The sequence below is a fragment of the Myotis myotis genome, unplaced genomic scaffold (assembly GCF_014108235.1).
Source record: "Myotis myotis isolate mMyoMyo1 unplaced genomic scaffold, mMyoMyo1.p scaffold_m19_p_5, whole genome shotgun sequence".
In the NCBI taxonomy this organism is placed as follows: Eukaryota; Metazoa; Chordata; class Mammalia; order Chiroptera; family Vespertilionidae; genus Myotis; species Myotis myotis.
This window is the reverse complement of record NW_023416357.1, coordinates 1064787-1077240: the sequence shown is the minus strand read 5'-3', so window position 1 is coordinate 1077240 and position 12454 is coordinate 1064787. Positions and strand designations below refer to the sequence as shown.

General features: G+C 50.9%; 1 protein-coding gene across 9 annotated transcripts in view; it reads left to right on the top strand.

The window, feature by feature from the left end:
- The window catches only part of MTREX (Mtr4 exosome RNA helicase), a 58112-nt gene that overhangs the window by 35659 nt on the left and 9999 nt on the right, over positions 1–12454 (top strand). For 6 of the 9 annotated variants that reach the window (XR_004967454.1, XM_036308526.1, XM_036308528.1 and 3 more), the window contains 5 exons: positions 1680–1843; positions 4909–5014; positions 6249–6305; positions 7482–7644; positions 11447–11551. Coding sequence is in view for 8 of the 9 variants with exons in the window: in XM_036308526.1 (XP_036164419.1) it covers positions 1680–1843; positions 4909–5014; positions 6249–6305; positions 7482–7644; positions 11447–11551 (595 nt within the window). In the remaining variant the exon portion in view is untranslated. Of the gene's footprint in view, positions 1–1679; positions 1844–4908; positions 5015–6248; positions 6306–6775; positions 6977–7481; positions 7645–11446; positions 11552–12454 lie in introns of those variants that run through there. The other 3 variants (XM_036308527.1, XM_036308525.1, XM_036308531.1) reach the window with 3 other exon arrangements.

The window sequence follows — 12454 nt, the reverse complement described above, 5'->3', positions numbered from 1 at the left end:
AACGATGCTGTGAACATTCGTGTCCAAGTGTTTGTACGGATGTGTGTGTTCATCTCTCTTGGGTGGCATTGGGTCGAACTGCTGGGCCATACAGTAACTCTAGGGTGAACTTTGTGAGAAAACTGCCAAACTTTTCCAAAGTGGTTGCACTGCATCCCACCAGCAGTTTATGAGAATTCCCATTTTCACATCCTGTCCAGCGCTTGTCATTGTCTGCGTTTATTGTAGCCATCCTAGTGGTACGAAGCTCTAGTAGTTCAGCTTTTCATGCTCATCAGCGGAAATCTCCAAGCAGAAAAGGTGATCTTAGAGCCATTCTGAATAATGAACTCAGAAAAAGCTTTTGGAAGCGAACACATCCCTCTCCACTGTCCACCTCTCTGCACCTGGAATCTTTTGTCCTATACACGTCACTTCCTCCTTAACGCTTGTAACGGGTTTTCATAAGGTCTGCATTTAATATTAGTTACTGCCACGTATGATTCTATGAGAATAATAACGCAAACTGTAAATAGGGCACATCCTTAGTTGTGAATAAATTGGCCACCATCATTGCCTTCAGAATAGCTACTCCTAAACTGAAGCTTAATATATAGTCTGCAAAATCCAGCTTCCCAGCCCCTAGCCTGTCTTCGTGTCAGTGTTTTTCTGAGCACCGAGCCTCTGCTTCAGTATTCTGTGGTTTCCATCACACTCTTGTCCCAGCAGAAGCGTTTGTAAGTTACTGATTAGCTAAACCTTAAAACTCGCCCCCTCTCAAGGACGGTCTCGAAGTCCTTGTACTTTGAAGCTTCCGTCTCTGTCTGTAGGATAAAGACCTGTTCTCTTTGCTGAAGCCGTTTCCCGGTTTGTGATGTAATTTGAGGACAGAGCGAAGGGACACTTTTACCCCAAGGATCATGGGGGAAATCGAGGTGGTCAAGAGATGAGAGTCCTGTCCCTGTTCTCTCCGCTCCCCCTGCTTCCCTGAGGACGAGGGGCTGGAGCTGTGGGACTTGCCTCTTTAGGGGCAAGCGTGTCAAGGAGCCCTGAGATCACGCAGACCTGGCTGCCTCCTGAACTTCCTCACCAGCCAGTGGCTGCGCAGCTCCTCCCTTCCTCTCGTGCCGCCTCCTGAAGCTGTTGACCCTTCGCCTCCTTGCTCTGCTCCGGCTGTCAGTGGATGTTTGTGTTTTCCATAATTTCACAGTTTCCCTAGTCTTCCTCTAGTGCAGCGGTTCTCAACCTGGGGGTCGAACAACCCTTTCACAGGGGTCGCCTAAGACCATCGGAAAACACATCTATAATTACATATTGCTTTTGTGATTCATCACTATGCTTTAATTATGTTCAATTTGTAACAATGAAAATACATCCTGCATATCAGATATTTACATTATGATTCATAACAGTAGCAAAGTTACAGTTATGAGGTAGCCACGAAAATAATTTTATGGCTGGGGGTCACCACAACAGGAGGAACTGTATTAAAGGGTTGTGGCCTCAGGAAGGTTGAGAACCACTGCTAGTGGAAGGTCCAGGAGCGCAGCGTAAGAAACTCCTATGTCCCTCTTCCTGTTAGGGCTCTGACAGGGAAGTGTGTGGCGGAGCGTCCTGGGGGAATGTGTTTGTGACCTGAGTAAGTCCCATTTTACTTTGTCCACTTTACTGAGCTTCCTTTATACTTCTGGATGCCTTAGATCGCCATAGATATTAAATCTGCAAAGCGAGAACTCAAGAAAGCAAGAACAGTCCTGCAGATGGATGAACTCAAGTGTCGCAAACGCGTGCTGCGGCGCCTGGGGTTTGCCACTTCCTCCGACGTCATAGAGATGAAGGGACGAGTGGCCTGTGAGATCAGCAGGTGAGGCGGCGCGGTGGGCTGTTCGTCTGGTAGGAGGAGCTGCCTGAGGGCTGGCGCCTGCCAGCACTGTCACGTGAAGTGCGGTGACCGTGACATTGGGAGTTGAGAAGAGGAAAGCGCTTCAGTCTCTTGGATTCCGTGAACTGACGTGAACAGCTTTGGCATTTTGAAGTATTTCCTTTTTACTTATTCTAATGCACGTGGGGTTTTTACGTACTTTAAATCTTATTTCATGCACAATTTTGTATCCTTTTTATTTTTTATTTACCTATTTTTCATATTTTATTTTTTGTTAATCCTCACTCGAGGATACTTTTCCATTTCGTTTTAGGGAGAGTGGAAGAGAGGGAATGACAGGGAAACATCAGTGTGAGAGAGACACGTTGATTGGCTAAGGCTATCCTTTTTAAAATGATGGGCCTTTTGCCCCAGCTGGTTGTTGCTCAGTGGTTAGAGCAATGACCGGCACACCCAAGGGTCCTGGGTTTGACTCTGGTCAAGGACACGTACCTCAGTTGCAGGCTCGGTCCCCCGCCTGGTCCGGGCACATGTGGGAGGCAACCAATCAGTGTGTCTCTCACATCAATGTTTCTCTCTCTCCTCCCCCCTCCCTTCCACTCTTTCTAAAAATCAGTGAAAAAAATATTCTCAGGTGAGGATGAACAAAAAAACCAAAAATTATGAACATTTCCCCACCTTGAAACTTAGTCTAATAACTGTTATTCTTCTATATGTACAGGAGATTTTGTTAAATCTTGGGCTGCAGGAGGGTATTGCCGCATAATATCATAGGCCATGGCTTACAAATGGCCGTCAGAAACACCGCCAACAAACAAAAGCAACAAAACAAAACAGTAAAAGAACAAATGGCCGAAAAGTAAATGGCTTGAAACCACAGCAGTCCTGTCATTCTCTCTGCTGGCGGCTGAGCCTGGCTTCCTGGTCCCAGGCGAGTGCTGTCAGCCTGAGGTAGATGGTGCTGTGGCCACAGTCACGCCCCGTCGTCTTAGTGAGTCCACACGAGACCCTTTGAAACAGCTTTCTCTGTACTTGGGGCCTCAGGGACGAGGCCAGAGGACTGCGGCCGTGGCTGTGGTGTCAGCCATTGCTAGTAGGGACGGCTCCTGTTCCTGTGGGTCTGGTTCCGATTCTGCAGGAGCTGGTGGAGGCTGGAGAGGAACAGTCCTCGGCCACCATGGGCCGGAGTGCCCAGACCCAGTCAGGGGTCATCCCCGAATAATGTCCTGTCAGACTCTCACTCCAGGATTTGAGGTGCAGTCTCTTGACTTTTCAATGTTCACACAGCGATTCAGTCAGGTTTTAGTCACCGTGTGAGCAAATAAAAACACATTTCTTCAAATTATATTTGCCCACAGGCTCCTACTTTCCCTTCAACCTGTGATGCAGTTCAGCTTTCCTACTTGGTAGTTAAAGAAACTAGGCACCATCGGTGAATAATTCACCCAGGGTAACTCTAGTCACAGCACTGCTACCAGCTCACCTGCCAGCATGAACGTTACCGAAATCATTTCTTTGTCAAGTTATATAGGACTTGATCCTGTAGACATTCATCTCTGCGGCGTCTGCAGCTGTGGATTGGTCTTGGAAGAATGGCATTGATCTTATTTTAAAATGGAAAGTTTAAAGTCATTTCCTTTTCTGCTTCTCCCTCTGGTCTCTGCTTTGCGGAATAAATCCCAGCCACTAAAAGCAAAAACTGGGAGGCATCCTCGACTCCTTCCCCCTCCGTCTCCTCACATCCTCCCAGGCTGTCCTCAGCCTCCTGCGGGAGTCGGGTCTGCATGAGCCCTCCTGTGTACCCCCCCACACCTCTGCAGTCCGTCCTTCACCCTCTCCCGGTATTCTTTCCAGAGCACACCCTTCTGTGCCCCTCTTCTCTGGGTAACAGTCTCTTGGGGATTCTTTGTTGCTTTTCGAATAAACTCCCTAATTCAGTGTGTTCTTCCCCTTCACTCTCTAGCCTGCCTGTGGCCACGTCTCTCACTCCATCTGTCGCTTAGCATGGCCTTTCTTGTGCTCCCCCTCATGTCCTGCTAATTCTGTGTATTTTCCCCAAGACCTTCTGAACCTTGCTCTGAAGTTCTCTGATCTGAGAATGTCAACGTTTTTAATGTAATCACCTGTAAAGCTCTTAGGTCACTGCCCTGTGATTACCTTTCTTGTCTCCTCCTGCATTAAAAGTAATCTTGACCTCTCAGGTTACCATTAGGAACCTAAGTTTAGTTTTTAACTTCATGTATATGTAGGATATACTAGAGGCCCGATGCATGAAATTCGTGCAGCCCTGGCTTCGTTCGGTCGACTTGCATAGTATGTTTTTATTATTATACTAGAGGCCCGTTGCAGCAAGATTCCTGCAAGAATAGGGCTTCCTGCGGCTGGAGCGAAGCAGCGAAGGGAGCAAAGCCCGCTGAGGGCTCCCTCCCGTGTCCGCTGCCTCGGCTCCTTCCTCCGCCGCTTTGCCCCTCCCTTCTGCAGCGCTTGGCTTCCTTCTATGCTGTCTTCAGTCTTCGCTCTGCTACATATGCAAATTAATTGCCATCCTGTTGGGATAATTTGCATACTCATCCTGATGGGCTGGTGGGTGTAGCAGAGTGACACCAATTTGCATGTTTCTCTTTTATTAGTGTAGGTAGATATACACACACACACACACACACACACACACATATAATTTTATTGACTTTAGAGAGGAAAGGAGAGATAGGAACAATTAAAAAGATGGTTGGACTCAGATAATAATCGGCTGATGATGACCTCTTCCTGGTTACTGAGAGTTAAGGGACGGTTCTTTAACTCAGGGAATGTGTGCAGCTTGGTATTTGCTAGAACGGGGTCTTTGTCTGAAATGCCCACTCTATTATTTGTATATTGGTAATATAATGACCTGCTGGGTCCTTAAGTAAATCTTGGTCACTCCTCATTGATTACTCCTTTGGTCAAATAGCACATGTTGTTAAAGGTTCCATTTAAGGGTGTGTGTGTGTGTGTGTGTGTGTGTGTGCCCGTCCTAATGCTGGCGCTTTTCTCTCCCGCGGGCGCAGTGCCGACGAGCTCCTGCTCACCGAGATGATGTTCAACGGCCTGTTCAACGACCTGTCCGCGGAGCAGGCCACCGCCCTGCTGAGCTGCTTCGTGTTCCAAGAGAACGTGAGTTCCTCCCCTGGCACAGCTGCCCCTCATCCCCGCCTGTCACTTGGCTGCAGTGCTGTTACGGGCAGTTCAGTTATAAAAGAATTCCTCCCCATTGACATGTTATGGGTAATGTGAGATAGAAGTCAGTACAACTTTAACCCAAGTAGAGTAAGAATTAGATGCATGTTATCAGAAAGGAGAGTGAACTGGGATTTTATTTTTGGATGATCGTTCATCAGATACCAAGTTTTAAAATTTGTTCCATAACCTGACACCTTGCTGAAGGTCTGGCCTAGAAGACAGCCCTAGAAAGAAAAAGATGAGTGAAAGTTAAATTTGGCAAAACTAGTAAAAATGAAAGGGCCATCTTGGGTTACTGTCCCTCCTCCCAGTGCGGGGGTCGCTGGGAAGCCACTCCCCCTCCTGTTCCTGCGGGCGGAGTTGCCTGGGCCGGGTGCAGGGCTGGCCCACGCTTCTCCGCTGGGTCTGCACCTAGTTGTCCACGGGACCACCTGCACTTCACCCCAAAACCAGTGTGACCTGTTTTATTTAAGAAGGTCACGTGCATGTTTCACATTTCAGATTTAAACTTTGTTGTGGTGAAATGGACAGACTCAGACTTGCCTTCTGAGCATAACTTAATGCTGCTGCCTGCTTTTGGAGGCCCTTCACCCGCACACCCAGCCTCACTGTGGGTGGGTGGTGTCAGACACGCTGCTTCTCAGTCTGCCATGGTCTAGTGGCTCCTCACTCAGGAGGCCGGTCAGAGTCGGGACCGGGTGAGGAGGCAGCGCCCAGAGCACAGGTCCTGCTCCCGGCCCTCGCTGGGCACCTGGAAGTGAGGTCACAGGAGGAGGCGCTTCCTGGGAAACACTGTCTTGTTGCTCCTGGGCTCAGCTTTCTCACCGTTCCTAAGGTGGCTGGTTGTGGAGAGCGTTGTCGGTTTTCTCGGAGCAGATGGAGGTTGCAGTGCAGGGTGTGTTTCAAAATCAAACTACAATAAAACAGCTCAGCCAATTTGGATGTAACTGAACTGCGTGTGTTCGCAGTATCTGCTCTTCCTCGGCCCCATCCCGGGCACAGGAGTGGCTCGTTAGCGCTCTGCGCCTTCTGGGGGTGAGGGTGAGGGGGCATTTTTGCTTCCATAACGTGAGTTGATTAGGAAATACAGGTCCGCAGGGTCGTGATGGCGTCAGCGTTGTTTGAGTGGCTGTAGGTTCTCACAGCCGACCCTCCTTTTCTTTCCCAGTCCAGTGAGATGCCCAAGCTCACCGAGCAGTTGGCGGGGCCCCTTCGCCAGATGCAGGTAGGACTCTGAACCGCCCGTTTACGAGTAGTAGGTTGTAAACAGCTGCTCTGAGGCATGTCATTCTGGGGTGAAGCTGTCACGTGCTGTTATCTCACCAGTTAATGCTACTTACGGCATAGCACGTCACTTGTGGTTTTTACTGTATAATTAAACAGTCTTTTTCACAAGTTAATAAATTGCACAGGTGGCTGTGAGGCAGATTAACAGTCACCCTGCAGATGCTACAGCAGCAGGTCCATGTCTGTCTCGTTTTCCTCGAGGCTAAGAACGCCGTCTTGATGGACTAGGGTTAGTTAGCTTTATCTTTTAGTTTACTCTTCTATTCTAGTTTACAACAGAGTTTTAAAGTCTGTTTTATCCTAAGAAATTATTTATCTCTGGCTTCTCAAAGTCACAGTAACTTAGAGTAATGAATTTGTGTCCGTTACTGTTTCCTTGGGGAGAATTGATTTTTGTCCACCTTTCAGTGTCTTACAGAAGATAGGGAAGGACGAACTGTGAGACGTTGCAAGGGAGGAATGAAAAGTGCAGCAGAGAAAAGGGCCCCTGGTGCAGCAGGCAGCAGCCCCCCCTGCTCCTGCCAGAACCCAGGCGTTTCTGTAGCGGCAGGTGCTTTTCACCTTCTAATTACCAAGGATAAAAGAGCGAATCTAAACTTCTCATTATAGGCAAGGAAAATCTTCAGATTTACATTTTTTGAAGCTTTATTGGGGGGGGGAAGCATTATTTTGCCATATGATGTGTTTCTCTAAATCTGTTTTATTACTGTTTTTGTTTTGTTAATGAAACAAGTAGAGATTGGTTAAGTGCTACTCTTGTATAATTTTCATGAATAGTTTCTGGGTTGTTTTTTATTTTTTATAAGAATTTATTTGCGTCAACTGATGATGTGCCGGTATATTGGGGAGCAAAATCTCAAATGCTCCAGCAGTTGCTGGTTTTTTTTTTTGGTGAAAATCATGATCTTGATATATTACTTCAACGTAACGGGGAAACGTTGCTGTCTGTTCACTTAACAATGGAAAGGCACTGGGGCTGCTGAGCCGCAGCATATCCAACGTGCAGGCACGTGCTGGGTGAGAAGAGGGGACCTGGTGGAACGCTGGCGTTGGAGATGAAGAGGTGAGGTGGGAGGTCACAAGTCAACTGTAAGTGTATCTTTTATCTTCAAAGGAATGTGCTAAACGAATTGCAAAAGTTTCAGCAGAAGCCAAACTGGAAATTGATGAGGAAACCTACCTGAGCTCATTCAAACCTCACTTAATGGATGTAGTGCACACCTGGGCCACGGGGGCGACATTTGCCCACATCTGCAAAATGACAGATGTCTTTGAAGGTATGGGTCAGTGTTTATGCAGACACTGCTTTCTGATGGAGGGTACGTTCGGACTCAGGGTGGCATTGTTTGTTTTTAATAAGAGAAAGTTTATTTAGAAAGTCCGAAGTAGAAGTGAACGGGAGAAGGAATGGGCTCAGGAAACAGGTGACAAAGGCAACAGAAGGGGCCTTGGACCTTAGGAGAGAGAAGGGTAAAGGCAACGCCCTGGGGGAAGCAGTGTGGGGAGGAGGGGTCCCAGAGTGCCTGGGGCCTCTGTCCTAAGGGCCTGTGAGGACGGGATCTTCGGGGCGGTCCCAGGGCAGGACTTCCATAGACGCTGCATCAGCTCCCAGGTGTGTCCTCTCAGGATGTGGGTCTCTGCTGATTGGTCGGTACCAGGGGCTCATCAGTCAGTGCAGCTGGTCCTGAGGTCAGCTGGGGCGGCACTTGTCTGGTTTGGCTGCTTTTTCTGTGCCTGGAGCTGAGAGACAACTGAGACCTAGATGTATTTGATGCCGGTCAGAACCTCCTTGTCCTGGGAGCTTACTGCTTCTGGGCTCCGCTCTGGCCTCCTCGTTCTTTCCCCCTCTGAGGTCGTCTAACCTGGGTGACTAGCAACCTGCCAGGGTGACATTGTCTTAATGAAACATTAATTTTTGGTGATAAAGTGGAATCTTCTGCCTACGCAGGAAGACAGTACTCTCCACACACCCTGTGTAATAGGCATCGTCCGCTCGTTTAGGTGCTTAGGAAACGGCTGTAATGTGTAATCTCTGCCAAAGCCACTGCATGTGCTTGTGATGAACAGGCGATCCTGGGAGGTCAAATTCCTGCACTCAGCCCCTCAGCCTGGCCTGTGCCCTCTCGCAGTCCGGGAGCCCTCGCTCCTTCCTGCCCGCCTGCACGCTGCTCCTTGAGCCTGGCTTCTGGCTGAGCCCTGACCACCAGGGGGCAGCTCCTGCACTGAGTGTCTGCCCCCTGGTGGTCAGTGCGCCTCATAGTGACGGGTCCTTCTGCCGTTCAGTCGATTTGCATATTAGCCTTTTATTATATGGGATGTGCTCCTCCAAGAAGTCAGACACGGTGACTTAACAATCGTGGCTCGTAAAGCAGAGGAGGCTTTGTTTGTTTTAAGAAAAATTCTGGGTTCACAGGGCTGTAAAATGTGTCTGTTCTTGTATGTGATGGAAAAGTTCTCACAGTCGGAAAGACATGCCTGGACCTGCTGAGGCTGAGGCCAGAGTAGCCCTGTGAGTCGGCCTTTCCACAGCACGCAGCCTCCCGCCGCCTCCCGCCCTTGCCCTTCCTGGAGCCGTTCCCCGTCACCGTTTGCTTGAGGATCTCAGTTTGAAGTTTGGTCTAATGTCAGTACAGTTTTCTTTTTCTGGTCTGGGTACCACTATATCAACTCAGATTTTTCTAAAATTGGAGTAGACTATATATTAACTCTTAAAACAAAATGGCTAATCAAACAGGAACAAAAAGCTGAAGACCTTGATTTACTTAGGATAGTATTTCCTTTTTTGAACACAGTGACCCCCCCCCCCCCCCCCCCCCCCCGTTTACCAGGTTGTTATTCGTTCTCCCGTTGCAGAACAGCCCTTCGCTCCTCGTCTTGTCATCGCCCATCTTTATATAGTTGGAAAAACACAGTAATCTGAGCGCTCGCCATAGCACAGCGCGCCTTGGAACTTTGTAATGTGCTGCGCTCAAACCGTATTTATCTGTTTCTAATTAGATTCTTAATCTTCTTTTTATGTGAAAAGAAAAGGTTTTGATCATTTCAAGAAGTAGTATTTTTTAGGCATTAGCTGGGTTAAATCGTAATGATTAACCATGTGTTTGAGGGATGTCTGTGTACTGGGGTTCATTTGAGGAATTTTGAAGACTTATGTAAATAATGATCTCTTCTTATCACCCTGAAACAATTGATAGGCTGTAGTTGTTTCTTATTTCCGTCGAACTCGATGTGAACAGCACTCTAGAAAGTGCAGAGGCTGAAGCCTGTGGTTTGCTGGCTGACGCATGGAGTGGCTCCATTGCCGCTGAGGCAGCGCCTGTCACTGTCCGTTTCTGTCTGTAAAAGCCACGGTTGCACCCACCGAACATGAAGGACTCGCTCTGCACTGGCAATGCCATCGGGACCATTACTGAAACGCTGCCCTCCGGCCCCATGTGCTCCACACCCGCCCACCACACTCTTCTCAGATGCCTTTCATCTGGCGTGGTGTCCCTGAGGCCGGGTGCCCCTGAGTCATGAGGGACTTTCCACTGGACTTGTTTTTAGAAATACTTTACTAAAAATAACAGTGACTTTTATTAATATGTATCATCTCTGTGTTTAAATTGGGCACAGTTGGTACTAAGTGACTTAGGAATGAGACCTGGCACGCACTCATTTGATGAGTTACTGAGCCCCAGTGTGAACAGCAGAGCCTCCTGCAGAAAGGGTCGGCCCACGCCCGCGCTCACTGCAGGAACGCACATTCGTGATGCTGACCTCAGGGCAGACCGTTAGAACCCGGTGGGTAGGAGGCAGGGCGGGCCCTGCGCGGCACTCGGGATGCCGGAAAGCTGGAGGCGAGATGCTGCTGGGGAGGCGTGTGCCTTTCCGTCCTCGGTGAGAAGGGTGGTTTGTTCCAGAACAGCTGCCTTCAGGCACGTCGCCCACATGTCCGTGGGGTGAAAACGTAGATTGTGGTGCCTCATCCACCAGGACGGTGTCAGCTGGGAAGAGAATGTGCGACTGGAATGCAATGGGATGAACTTGGGGTCACATTGAGGGTGTAAGTGGTGACACAGGCAGCCACGGCAGTGACCGTGTAACAACCCGCGTCCCCCAAAACCACTGCCTTGTCCTTTTCCTCTTGGTCCTGGCGCCTCCGCTCACTCCTCCAAACCAGGCCTAAGCAGGTGACCCTCCTGTTTGAGGGGTGGTGCTCCCCATTGTCTGTCAGGTGACCTCGTGCTGTCGTCGTCTTGTGACCAGTCTCCTGAACTGCATCCTCATCTCATTGGTCTGGCCCGGGGTGTCCTGCAGGGAGGACTCTGCCTGTGCTGGCACTGGGCTGCTTTGCGCTGCCGTGAGGGAGATGGCTCTGTGTTTGCCTGGGTCTCAGCTCAGAGGCCGTTCTGCTGGGTGAGTCATCTCTGTGCTGCAGCCACGTGCGGGCGCTGGAAGGGAAAGCCCTCAGCACCGTGCACAAACTCGGTAGACGCTCATGGGCCCCAGTTCAGGCGTGAGTCACAGTGGCCTCCTCAGAGCTGAGGCTCCTCAGTGCTCAGGCTGGATCCCGGCCATGGCTCTCAGCGTGCGCCCAGGCCGCCCTGCTGACGGCTGCCCAGGGAGCCTGCACAGCGCAGCTTTGACGCAAGCACTTGTCTCAGGTCGAGTCCCATGGGAGCGGCTGGTCCTCTGGGTGGGGAGAGCCCGAGGGAAGACGCCAGAGGAATGATAACTGCGCCTTTCAGATGGCAGACCGGACCCCTGCTTAGAATCCGTGCCTCCCTGACGGGATGGTGCCCAGGTGCTCGGGAGGCCGCCCTCCTCGGGCTCGGCCGCTGCCCACAGCCCTGTCCTTGCTGGCCTCTGCCCAGAGCTGCTCTCGCCTGCCCCGGGCCTGTGCTGTGGTTCAGGTGCCTGTGCAGGAGCAGGTGTTCACACTTGATGGAGGCCCAGGACTCTGGCCCTTAGCAAGGATGGGAGGGCCCTTCTCTGCACCTTCTCGCCCTGGGCCTGTGTCCCACGCTCTCCGCATGGCCTCCTCCCCAGGCCGGCCGTGGCTGCCTCCCCCAACAAGTGTGTCCCCTTTCTCCGCAGGCAGCATCATCCGCTGCATGCGGCGCCTGGAAGAGCTGCTGAGGCAGATGTGTCAGGCGGCGAAAGCCATCGGGAACACGGAGCTGGAGAACAAGTTCGCGGAAGGTCAGTGTCCCTTGGTGCCTGCTGTCCCACAGCACCTGTCCATCCCGTCTCCCTGGGTGGCCACGAGTGCCCTCTAGTGGCGGTTAAGTAAAGCTTTAGTGTCTGGGTCAAGTTTTTAAGATGATGTATGTTTATGTGCCCCTCAGGTGCCCGCACTAGGGACACGGCAGGGGTGGCCCGGCCTGCCTGGAGCTCCTGTCCCAGCGCGGGAGACAGATAACAAGCCAGCCCTCCACAGAGGATGGCCGGGGGGGCGGGGCCAGGGGGAGGGGACGCTGGACGACACGGCCCTTTACCCAGGCTTGGTGCACGTGAGTGCTGGCAAGAGCCCCGTGTGCTGGAGCCGAGTGGGCGCGGGAGGGGATGGTGGCGGGAGAGATGAGTGTGTGGCCCGCCCTCGCCTCCTTCAGGATGACCCGCAAGCTTTGCCGTCACGAGTGCTGGGCAGACGGGGGTTCTCCCGGGCCGTTGGCTGTTGCTTTGCAGGCCCGTCTGTAGAGTAGACGGTGGAAGGAAGCGGGGAGTCCAGCTCCAGACAGGACGGCTAGAGCCAGAGGGTGGGGGGGGCCAGGCTTGTCAGTGGGCTCACAGGGTCCAAGCACTGGCCCACGTGGGGCTGAGCAAAGAACCCCACAACCTCTGCTGCCACCTGTGTCCATGACACCTGCAGACATGGCCTGACGCCGTGTGCCCGAGAGGAGACCTAGTCACTCCGGTTTAGGTCTAATCATGGGAACTGGGTAAAAGTAAATCTTGGTCCTGCCTCAGAAAGAATTTCACATGGCTATTGAAAATGTAGTGTCTTCAGGTTGAAAATTCATGCTTTTGGGTCATCTAACTTCTTTTGACAGTTTAGTCCTTCCCCAAATAAGGTTTTTGGGATATTTTTAGACACCCCCGACC